The 11,931-nt window shown below is 40.2% G+C and overlaps 1 protein-coding gene across 2 annotated transcripts in view; it reads left to right on the forward strand.

The window, feature by feature from the left end:
• The window catches only part of F9 (coagulation factor IX), a 123,527-nt gene extending 118,398 nt beyond the window's left edge, over window positions 1-5,129 (forward strand). The window contains exons 7-8 of one of the 2 annotated variants that reach the window (XM_069747024.1): window positions 2,495-2,612; window positions 4,243-5,120. In XM_069747024.1, the coding sequence (XP_069603125.1) occupies window positions 2,495-2,612; window positions 4,243-4,793 (669 nt within the window). In that variant the 3' untranslated portion in view covers window positions 4,794-5,120. Of the gene's footprint in view, window positions 1-2,494; window positions 2,613-4,242 lie in introns of both variants that reach the window. The other variant, XM_069747025.1, reaches the window with a different exon arrangement.
• The last annotated feature ends 6,802 nt before the right edge of the window (window positions 5,130-11,931 follow it).

An 11,931-nucleotide genomic window follows, 5' to 3' on the forward strand; every position in this document is an offset into this window, starting at 1 on the left:
TTTGGACCCAGCGGTAACCTCCCTACGGTTCTAATTGTCACACTTGGACTTGGGTGTTTATAAACTCTTAGTCTGCTTCAGGGAGTTGCCGGTGATACTCACATTTTCCCTTGTGAAGGCTTGGAGCTATAGCAATCAGCTTACTTCCTCTCTGGTGCTCTTGAAAGACGCTTGATGTTATCTTTTTGGAGTCTGCTCAAGTTAAATTTCTCCTTCTTATCTGCCTCCTTTTGTGTTTAGTGTACAGTGGGGACAGACCAGTGCTCATCCCCCTTCCCTATCCAGGGCCTAGCTCTGGGGATATACAGGGCTTAGGTTTCCTGCTTGGCGATTGGTGTGGAAACAATATAGAGATGGTAGTGTAAGCATGGTGCTATTAGATCAGCCTAGGGGTCTCCACTACCCCGTTCCCTAGAGTTTGGGCTTCCTTCCCCTCATCCCTTTGTGTTGCACTTAGTCTTTCCCACACTGTGCATGTCAGGTATGTCCACCCCTGGTGTGTTGTGTGTGGAATGTATTGTCTCTGGTGTGCATGTGTATATTTGTGTTTTCTGTATTGTGTGTGTGTTTTTGTGTGTTGTGTACAGAGTGTGGTATGTGTTTTTAGTATGTGTATATTATGTGGTGTATGTAAGTTTACGGTGTGTGTGGTATGTATTGTCTCTGGTGTTCATGTGTATATTTGTGTTTTCTGTATTGTGTGTTTTTTGTGTGTTTTCTGTATTGTGTGTGTGTTTTTTGTGTGATGTGTACAGAGTGTGGTATGTGTTGTGCTTTTAGTATGTGTGTATTATGTGGTGTGTGTGTGTAAGTTTACGGTGTGTGTGGTATGTATAGCGGTTTGTGTTTGTGGTGTTGTGTGTATTGTGCATGGTGTGTGTGTGTTTGTATTGTGTGGTGTTTAGTGTGTTTGTGGTGTGATTCTGGTTTGTGTAGTGTGTTTGTGGCGTGTGTGTTCAATCAATAAGTCTTGAGTATGTTTGGTTGTTAGACTCCACTATAACATGATTTAGCTGTGGTGAAGGGTAAGGCTTGGTTAGTCTAAAATTTTCTTGTAACCCCTCACATCCCTTACTTGACAGTTTGCAGCAATCATATTTTTGCAAAGGTTGTTCCCTTTCACAGGTTCCCTTAGAGATATAAGCAGTTTTTTAACAGTTTTAAGGCAAGATTGCACCTTGTGCAGGCATGTACTACGGAGGACAGAGAATGAACTTCAATCCAATATTGCAGCCAGCATGCAGCCAGCGGGTAAGGAAAGGGTGAATCAAACACCCAAAAACCCCGCCTCCATGGCTGAAGATTGTTCCCTCCAAATTCAGGTGACAGTGTCCCTTTAATTTAGCAATAAAACCCTGTGGGTAAGTTTACTGTATTAATGAAGACTCCCTTGGTTTAATCACTATCTAGTCTCTTAGGGAATCAACTCAAAACTAAAATCCACAGGAATTATCACTCTGCGAAAAGCTTAACTGAAATAGAAAAAAAAATACTGTAATTTCTTTCTCCACTGTTTTTGCATGCACTCGAGTATTGTAAATCTGACATTGCAATAGAAAATCAATCGGGAATCATATAATATATGCCAGAACCATAGATAAAAGTGAGGACCATAGTCTGCGGGGAAGCTCCCAATGGAATAGGGACAATGTCAGAGAACAAAAATAGAACCTGTAAACCTCGAAAAGGTATAAGACGAATTTCATGTAAAAAGTATAAATTTTATTTTAAATTATTAAAAGAGTTGACAAAAAATCACATAAAATAGATACAATGCAAAATAGTACAAGTATCAGGAGAATGGTGAAGACATAATGTGTGACTGTGCGCACAGGCAATCAACACTCCATGATAATTTAGAGGCGCATATACAGTTCTGCTCAAAAGTTTACATACCCCGGCAGAATTTTTGCTTTCTTGGCCTTTTTTCAGAGAATATGAATGAGAACACCAAAACTTTTTCTGCACTCATGGTTAGTGGTTGGGTGAAGCCATTTATTGTCAAACTACTATGTTTTCTCTTTTTAAATCATAGTGACAACCCAAAACATCCAAATGACCCTGATGAAAAGTTCACACACCCTGGTGATTTTGGCCTGATAACATGCACAGAAGTTGACACAAATGGGTTTGAATGGCTACTAAAGGTAACATCCTCACCCATGACCTATTTGATTGTGATCAGTGTGTGCACAAAAGCTCAGTGTGCTTCTGGGATCCAGACAGACTCTTGCATCTTTCATCCAGCCACTGTTGACAATGAATATGGCATATTTTTCCAAATTATGTAGGCTGGTGTATGGACTCCTGTTTTTTTATACCTTGTTTTAACCAAGATGAAATAAATGTTAAGTCTTATGGGATCAATTCTGGATTGCTGGACTCTTTCTGGGTTCGGTATTGAAATATCTGTGTATCCAGGCAGATGTACATGCAAGCTGTGAGTCTGAATCAGTGAGCCGATTATTGGTTCATGTTTGATTTTTTTTCATAGGTTCACATTATCAACAAGGCCGGTGAAGGATTCTGTGGTGGATCCATTGTGAATGAAAAATGGATAGTAACAGCAGCCCATTGCTTCCTCCAACGAGGAGAATACAGTGTAGTTGCAGGTAAACTCCAATTTATACAATTAAAGAGGTTGTATAGAAAAATAAACAAATGTATTTGCATCCAAAAGCAGCCCCACACCTCTCCAAAGGTTGTGTATAGTATTGCATCTCAGCCATGATCACTTTCATTGAGATAAGATATAATACTAGATAAATCTTATTGACAGATGTAGGGCTGCTTTTGAAGCACAGCAGTCATGTTTTGCTTACTATGATCAATCCTTTTAAAGATGACCTTTTAACAAATTTGTCATTTCATTTTATTATATAGAGAATATTTTTGTTTTTTGCTTTGTGTTTTTTTAATTTTGCCCCTCTGTTGCTGAGATATTGGCAAACAAAGTATTGGACTTTAAAAGTTAACTTATTCGCTGTCAAAGTAGGGAAAAACACACTTTTCACTGGGGGTGGGTCCTTCTTCTCCCTATATGATGCTGACCAATGATAAGCAGGCAGCAGCACAGCAGAAAAAGAACACACCTCCACAATCAGCATCAGGAGACTTTTCCTGGAAGGTTTGCTTTCTGGGAAGTTTTAGGGAGAATTTGGTGAAGTCTGGGAGTTCTGCAAACATTTGTATGTGCCAGAGGACTATTCAGGCTTTAGAGTTCAGATTTATTTGTTATCTCTGCACGGCTATGTTTATCCAAGATAGAACACTAGGGAGAAAGTAGCACAAATAGGATCTTATATAAAAAACATTATAAGTATTTTTATCAGATTGTGGTAACCTGATCCGTAATATTATGCATTTTAAATTGATGTTCAGCTGCTGTGGATCCATGGGCTGTGAAAACCGATGAGCATCAGCATCTGGAGAATTTGTGGATACCTCCCACGCTGTCGATTTTTGAAAATAGAATAGAAATGAAAACAGTTCCATAATACATAGAAATTATAGGAATTTCCATGTATAATTCAAATTTAGTGAACTATGTCCCAACTCAGACAATCATTTTGACTTGGTGCCTTTGTTCAAAAGTGAAGCCTTCAAAAAACATCCTGTACGCTAATGTTTGTATGTGGTTGTTTCCTGAAGAAGTGCTGGTCGCCTTGAAACACGTTGAATAAAATAATGCGAGTTAATCAATTTCTTTGAATTGACGTCTCCAATAATTTTCCCATTGTTGAGATAGCAGATAGCAGTTGATGTCCTTAAAGCAATATTGAAAACTATGACTGTTGTTTTAAAATAATTTGCAGCATAATGTCTGTCTTTGCCTCCAGCTCCTCCTCTTTACCTTCTCCATCGAACTTTATGAGCACCAACTGACATCTCCTATCTAAGAATGGGAAAATGCATCTTCACTGAATACAGATTTTACTTATTAAATGAGAGTGAATTAACATCAAAACAATGGTTACACTTTAAGTTAAACTGCAAAGACAATAACAGTGTATTGGGTAATCGAGACCTGAGTGACAGCTATATATATGGCTATATTTTTATATGATCCCATTACAAGATATAGATGTGCCATTGAAAATTGTTAAACTGCAAATAACTTATTGTATTTGATCTACTCCTGGTTGTATCAAATTTTACTTATTTTTTCCAAAGCTTCTTTTGGTATATTAAAGACATAACTGGTAATCAATAACCTTAATCATCATTTTCTACTTTGAACAGGAGAATATAACACAGAAGTTCACGAGGGGACTGAGCAATATGTGAAAATAGCACGAGTTATCACACATTCAATCTACAATGCAACCAAGAATAAGTACAATAATGACATAGCACTCGTAGAGTTGGCCGACCCCATCAAACTGAATGACTACGCCAGACCTATCTGCATCGGAAACAGAGATTTCACAGACCAACTCGCGAGAACAGTGTCATACAGTTGGGTAACCGGCTGGGGGAATGTAAGATTTTTAGGAAGACAAGCCATAAAACTTCAGAAACTCGCTGTGCCCTTTATTGACCGAGCTACCTGCAAGAAGTCAAGCCGATTCTTCGTGTCCACAAATATGTTCTGTGCCGGCTTTTCTGATGAAGAAAAAGATTCATGTCAGGGGGACAGTGGCGGTCCACATTCGTCTGAGTTTAGAGGTATTTGGTTTCTGACCGGAATTACCAGCTGGGGTGATAAATGTGCAGAGAAAGACAAATATGGAGTCTACACTCGAATTTCCAGATTCACTGACTGGATACTGAGTACTACTAAGCTTTCCTAATCTAGGCTTGGATATTTTTCTTTTTTATGACTTCAGCACTCATGGAAACACGCAGCTTATAAAATGGTATGATTCATCGTGAAATGTTTAATTTTAGCCAAGAAAATTTTAAAAAGTTAAAGGGTTGCTTGGATTATAGGCTAAATATTTTGCTATAGGTAATCTCTCCAAAGCCGTGGCTACAGAACGAAATGTTAGCTGAGAGCGGCGAGCTTTGTTCTGTTTGATGAGAGAAATGTCATGGTATAACGAGAAATTGTTCAGAGTAAGACTTTACATCGGATATTAAAAGTATAGTAAAAGTGACAGTAATGTCAGGTCAACGTTAACTTTAGGAGAATTTGTTTCCGACTGAATTTTTCAATATAAGGTTTAATATGGTAAATGCAATGAGAAAAACCTTAAACTATACATGACCCTTATCATTTTAGCATCATTTTACAACTTTGGAGAAGGCATGTTGTTTGAAAACTTACCTAGAAACAGCTGTTTTGTAGGTGGATCTGTCATCAGATCTCACAAGAAGACCTAAATGGATCTCATCAATTCTATCTCAACATTTTGGCCATAGGGTCTTTTAAAAATGTTCAACAGTTTGGCTTCTACAGCCTCTATAAATCACAGTACATAGCTGGTTGCAGTATATGTTAAAGGGGCTATCCAGGACTTTCCTTCTTTTTTCTCCATGGGGTTAAGCCCTTATCAGTAGGTAATTACTAGCTACTTGCCTGTTCTACCCTGCTTTGAGCTCTCCCGGATCAGAGCCATCACAAAACTGCTCCCATGTCCTGTGATATCACTTTGACCGAGCAGATCCCTCTCTTGCGCTCTACTCTCTTGAAATGGTGTCACTGCTGACGTCATGCAATTAAGCAACTAGGCTCTATATCATGCCTCCTGTGGTTTGGGCAGCATGAATTGCCCGACAGTTTCCCTTTAAGCACAGTTTCCATGCAATTATTGTATTTTTCTAGGTGTTTTGCATAATGATCAATACTTTATGAAGTTTTGTATGATGCTGCACCATGTCTACTATTATGTCTGTTGAATGCACCATCCATGTAAATAGTCCATTCAGAAGTCAATTATTTTCACATATAATAATCTTTATTTTTATATAGCGCTAACATATTCTGCAGCGCTTTACAGTTTTGAACACATTATCATCACTGTCCCCGATGGGGCGCACAATCTAAATTCCCTATCAGTATGTCTTTGGAGTGTGGGAGGAAACCAGAGAACCCAGAGGAAACCCACGCAAACACGGAGAGAACATACAAACTCCTTGCCGATGTTGTCCTTGGGGGGGTTTGAACCCAGGACTCCAGTGCTGCAAGGCTGCAGTGCTAACCACTGAGCCAACATCCCCGTAGACTATACTTGGTACGAATTCTAACAGTGAAAAACACGGATAGAATTCGTATGTGAAAAAATAGATGTCTGAATGAGCCCAAGTTTAACTTTTCTGAAGGCTCTGAACCCACAATAATCTAAGGAAATCTAAATTAAAATCTAAATTAAACAAAACGGGTTTGATCTTTCCATATGCTGTGATTCATCAGAACGAGAGATTAGGGGAGGAAAGAGTATAAGATCTTGTTAATGCAATATTGTATCTAATACGTCTTACCATCCTACAAGGCTCCAAAATCATTGCTGAAAATTCAGTTTGTCGTCACCGATCAAAACCGTTCATTTACTAATTTCTATCGAGTCTTGTTAGAACCATTAACGTTCATTTTTCAGGAAATTGCATAAATTTGTGGTCTATCAATGAACACTGCATACATGGGATTTGTTACGTAAAATTCTATATCGACCTATTCATTCAGATGATTTTCTAGGCCAGTATCATAGACATTACAATTTACATTTGACATGTTTCTTCTATATCACGTAATACCTCTAAGGAGATGACTTATTTCCATGTATTTGTTCACAATGAGATAAAACTCAAGAAGATTCTGTTCCCGGCTTGACAAAGTACAAGCTTTATATATTAGTGACCGTGTCATCTATTCTTATGCTGCTTTAATAAATTACAGAAATATAGTCTTCTTAAAATTGAATCCGAGCCTATTGAAGGACCTGATCCGATTTATGCGGTTTATACTCTAGATTTCAAAAGTATGAAAATAGGAAATAAACCAAAATATATCCAGAGCTGTGCTTCAATCCCTTAAGTGACCACCTATAATTGTAGTTGGGTACAACCAATAATTAGCCCTTTTAATAACATTCTTTACAACTGTGACATGTAATTTCCGATCTGATGCATTGTAATCAATAATTCATTGTGTAACACAACTTATCGATCCTAAATCTTTAGTAGATTATCAAATGGGTAAGAGTATTTCACCATTGCCGGAGTTTTATATATGCATTTATAAGCACTTTACTATCATCTGCTTTCCACTATATTCAGTATTATATCTATTGCCATGTTTAGGAGCTGCCTACATTAGAAAACTCAATTTTAAATACTGTCCATCCAAGAAAACAGCAAAGCTGCACAGCCGCAATGTATACCAGCTGCAATGAACCCGTGGTGGGATAGGAGAGCCTGATCCTCACAGCGGCGGTGCTCGCATGAAGACAAGTGATAAGTCCGTGACATAAAGAAGAAAAATGCGGCAGCACTCACCGAAGGTTGCGTGGTCCAAATCCTTTATTGAAAACACTTACAATGCAAGTAGCATGCTGACGGCACGGGGGAGCAGGAAAGACGAGGAGGTGAGCAGGGAAAGACGACGGCCGTTTGAAGCGCTACAGTCGGCGTGAAACGGCCGTCGTCTTTCCCTGCTCACCTCCTCGTCTTTCCTGCTCCCCCGTGCCGTCAGCATGCTACTTGCATTGTAAGTGTTTTCAATAAAGGATTTGGACCACGCAACCTTCGGTGAGTGCTGCCGCATTTTTCTTCTTTGTGTCAATTTTAAATACTATTTTAGGGAATTTTAAGTTCATTTATAGAGATCACTGGTCCAGGATCCTCATCTAGTATCAAAGAGGACAATGCCTCTCTTGATGGAGAACCCCACACACCCTTATGTTACATGGGCAGCCATATGATGTCAGTAGTGGCTGTGAAGCTCCTCATTTCTCCTGTTGGGGCATTGCAAGAAAACAGAGCTTTCCCACAGATTGTAGCCGATTCCTGTGTCCCCGCAGAAGGCTATAATTGAATATTTGGTAACCTTTACAAAGCAAAGTTCTAAGACTTCTCCCCAGGATAACATTTACACTTTCAGCATTTGGTCAGTATTTTACATCAGTATTTGTAAGCCGAAACCAGGAGTGGAGCAATCAGAGGAAAAGTATAATAGAAACAAGTCACCTCTTCCATATGTTTCACCTCTTCCTGGTTTTGCCTTACAAATACTGAGGTAAACTTCAAGAATTACTCGACCTGTGCACATGGACTTGCAATCATGAGAGTGAGTTGAGTGAAAATAATAACTACGTCACACGGTGGCTCAGGTGTTAGCACTGTTGCTCTGCAGCACTGAGGTCCTGGGTTCAAGTCCCACCAAGGACAACATCTGCACAGAGTTTGTATGTTCTCCTCGTGTTTGCGTGGGTTTCCTCCGGGATCTCTGGTTCTCTCCAACACTCCAAAGACATACTGATAGAGAATTTAGATTGTGAGCCTCATCAGGGACAGTGATGATGTCTGTTAAGTGCTGCAGAATATGATGGCACTGTATAAGCAAAGCCTAAATAAAAATAAAATAGATACATCAAACCTCAGATTACACCTTGCTTGCTGCCCCCATAACCTCTGAGCTTTATAAAGCACCCATATAATAGCTGTAGGCCAAATAATCAATCCCCCCACCATGTTTGGCCAAGTGTGCACGTGTTTTAATCGGGAGATGGTAGTTGCTTCCAGAAACTGTAGGCGATGGTTTATCTTTCCAGAGAGCAAAACGCTCAGGTGTTGAATTTCAACCTGTCTCATCCTTCCTTCCCTCATCATCTATTGGAGGAGGCCCCTCATACACAGAACATAACCATCATGTGGGACTTTACTCTCATGTATGGGAAACTTTAGGGTATGTGCACTTGGTGTCTTAGACGCCGGCGTACTCGCAGCATTTTTAAACAGAAGACAGAAAATGCCAGCAGAATTTCTCCTGAAGTATCCTCTTTCATGCCCTTCTGCACCATTCTTGCAGTGGCTTTGCTGCTGCTTTTTTTCACGTTTCATATATGACAAAGGGTGAGGTTACTCATGGCTTTCAAAGCCAGAAACAGTTAAAATAAGTGAGAAAAGACAAAATGTGCACAGCAAGTTGTTTTGACATTGCTGTACATGTACTTTCTCAGGTGACTTCTAGGCAGAATCCAGTTGAAAACTACATTGTGTGCACATCCACCAGGCCTAAAAGGATTTCATATGTGGCCTTTTTTTCACTTTTCTTTGCTATGGGCTTGGAAACCGTGAAACAGCTAAAAGAAGTGTCATGACCTTTCTTCAGGCAGCAGCCACTTGGAAGCCGCCACTATCTTATACACTGCTCAAAAAAATAAAGGGAACACTTAAACAACAGAATATAACTCAAAGTAAATCAAACTTCTGTGAAATCAAACTGTCCACTTAGGAAGCAACATTGTTTGACAATCAATTTCGCATGCTGTTGTGCAAATGGAATAAAGGAGTTGTTCTGCAGGTGGGGACCACAGACCACATCTCAGTACCAATGCTTTCTGGCTGATGTTTTGGTCACTTTTGAATGTTGGTTGTACTTTCACACTCGTGGTAGCATGAGACGGACTCTACAACCCACACAAGTGGCTCAGGTAGTGCAGCTCATCCAGGATGGCACATCAATGTGAGCTGTAGCAAGTTGGTTTGCTGTGTCTGTCAGCGTAGTGTCCAGAGGCTGGAGGTGCTACCAGGAGACAGGCCAGCCAGTACAACAGGAGACGTGGAGGGGGCCGTAGGAGAGCAACAACCAGCAGCAGGACTGCTACCTCAGACTTTGTGCAAGGAAGAACAGGAGGAGTACTGCCAGAGCCCTGCAAAATGACCTCCAGCAGGCCACAAATGTGCATGTGTCTGCACAAACTGTTAGAAAATGACTCGATGAGGATGGTTTGAGTGCCCGACATCCACAGATGGGGGTTGTGCTGACAGCCTAAAACACCGTGCAGGACGCTTGGCATTTTCCACAGAACACCAGGATTGGCAAATTTGCCACAGGCACCCTGTGCTCTTCACAGATGAAACAGGTTCACACTGAGCACATGTGACAGACGTGACAGAGTCTGGAGATGCCGTGGAGAGCGATCTGCTGCCTGCAACATCCTTCAGCATGACCGGTTTGGCAGTGGGTCAGTAATGGTGTGGGGGTGGCATTTCTTTGGAGGGCTTCACAGCCCTCCATGTGCTCACCAGAGGTAGCCTGACTGTCATTAGGTACCAAGATGAGATCCTCAGACCCCTTGTGAGACCATATGCTGGTGCGGTTGGTCCTGGCTTCCTCCTAAAGCAGGACAATGCCAGGCCTTATGTGGCTGGAGTGTGTCAGCAGTTCCGTCAAGATGTAGGTATTGAAGCCATGGACTGGCCCGCCCAGGCCTGAATCCGATTGAACACATCTGGGACATCATGTCTCGCACCATCCACCAACGTCATATTGCACCACGGACTGTCCAGGAGTTGGCAGATGCTTTAGTCCAGGTCTGTGAGGAGATCCCTCAGGAGACCATCCGCCACCTCATCAGGAGCATGCCCAGGCATTGTAGGGAGATCATACAGGCACGTGGAGGCCACACACACTACTTGAGCATCATTTCCTATTCTTGAGGCATTTCCACTGAAGTTGGATCAGCCTGTAACTTAATTTTCCAATTTGATTTTGAGCATCATTCTAACTCCAGACCTCCATGGGATATTAGTTGTGATTTACATTGATAATTTTTAGGTTTTATTGTTGTCAACACATTCCACTATGTAATGAATAAAGATTTACAACTGGAATATTTAATTCAGTGATATCTAGGATGTGAGATTTTAGTGTTCCCTTTATTTTTTTGAGCAGTGTGTATGACATTGCTGCTAAAACAATACAAAAACTGAATAAATAAATATGGGGGGGATGATTGATACAAAGCTGCAGAAAGTATCGCACACATCTGTCAACCGTGTGCTGAGTTCAGAGAAACGGATACGCAGTAAAAACGCATATAGCTTTGCGCTATGAATGTCCTCTGCACAAATACACTTCATATGAAGAAGAGGCTCAAATGATGCATATGAATATAACACTGAACTTTTGTCAGACCAAAAGAGAAATAAAAAAGATTAGTTGTTGTGCAAGGCGCACAATGTATTTTCACTAATCTGATAAAAAAAAAAAAAAAAAGCCAAAAAAAGCAAAAAAGGAACAACAGTGAATCAAAATATAAACTGATATTACATCCAAAATGATGGGCTGTTCTGATAGCGTATAATATAGAACTGCGATAATGGTAGAGTAAATGGAATATATTCAATATCTAATATAGGTGTGTGCAAACAGGATGGAAGCTAATAAACGACCAGCCTGATTGCAATCAGGCATATGCCTTGTTACGGTGTATCCATTTTCTCACAAGGCAAAAACCATCAAAGAAGAAAAAGATCTTCTGTTTCAAAAATGATGCGAGTACTTCGGCATCTAAAGGATGCCCCCCATGCGCACATACCCTAAAGGTTTCCAATAGACAAGACTAAAGCCAGATGAATTTGTCTGATAACTATTTTATGTGTATGGGGATGTCCTTCAACAGATGATCTTGTGGAAAGAAGGATTGGGCAGGTTTCTTTGTGACTGGTCTCGCTACTATGTTAGAAGTATTATGTCCTGGCTGTCCTCCAGAAAAAGCACAAGAAGAACTTCAGCACCCCTAAGAAAGATGAACATATATGTAGCAATGCAATCAGAGCATCAGGTTAATACTGAGATCAATAGTTTAAGTGTCACTTAATCTGTAAAATAAAGCGTTAAATGGAAAAATTGTTAAATATTGTGAGAATGATAAGAATACTTTCTCCTCTTTTTGGTGGATGATGTTCTTAACAGCAAGAGCCGTACAACATTCCATCAATTATCTGTCTACAGGACCAAGCGATTACTGCTTCATTTGTTTTTTT

This window comes from Ranitomeya imitator, chromosome 2 (genome assembly GCF_032444005.1).
Source record: "Ranitomeya imitator isolate aRanImi1 chromosome 2, aRanImi1.pri, whole genome shotgun sequence".
Classification (NCBI taxonomy): Eukaryota; Metazoa; Chordata; class Amphibia; order Anura; family Dendrobatidae; genus Ranitomeya; species Ranitomeya imitator.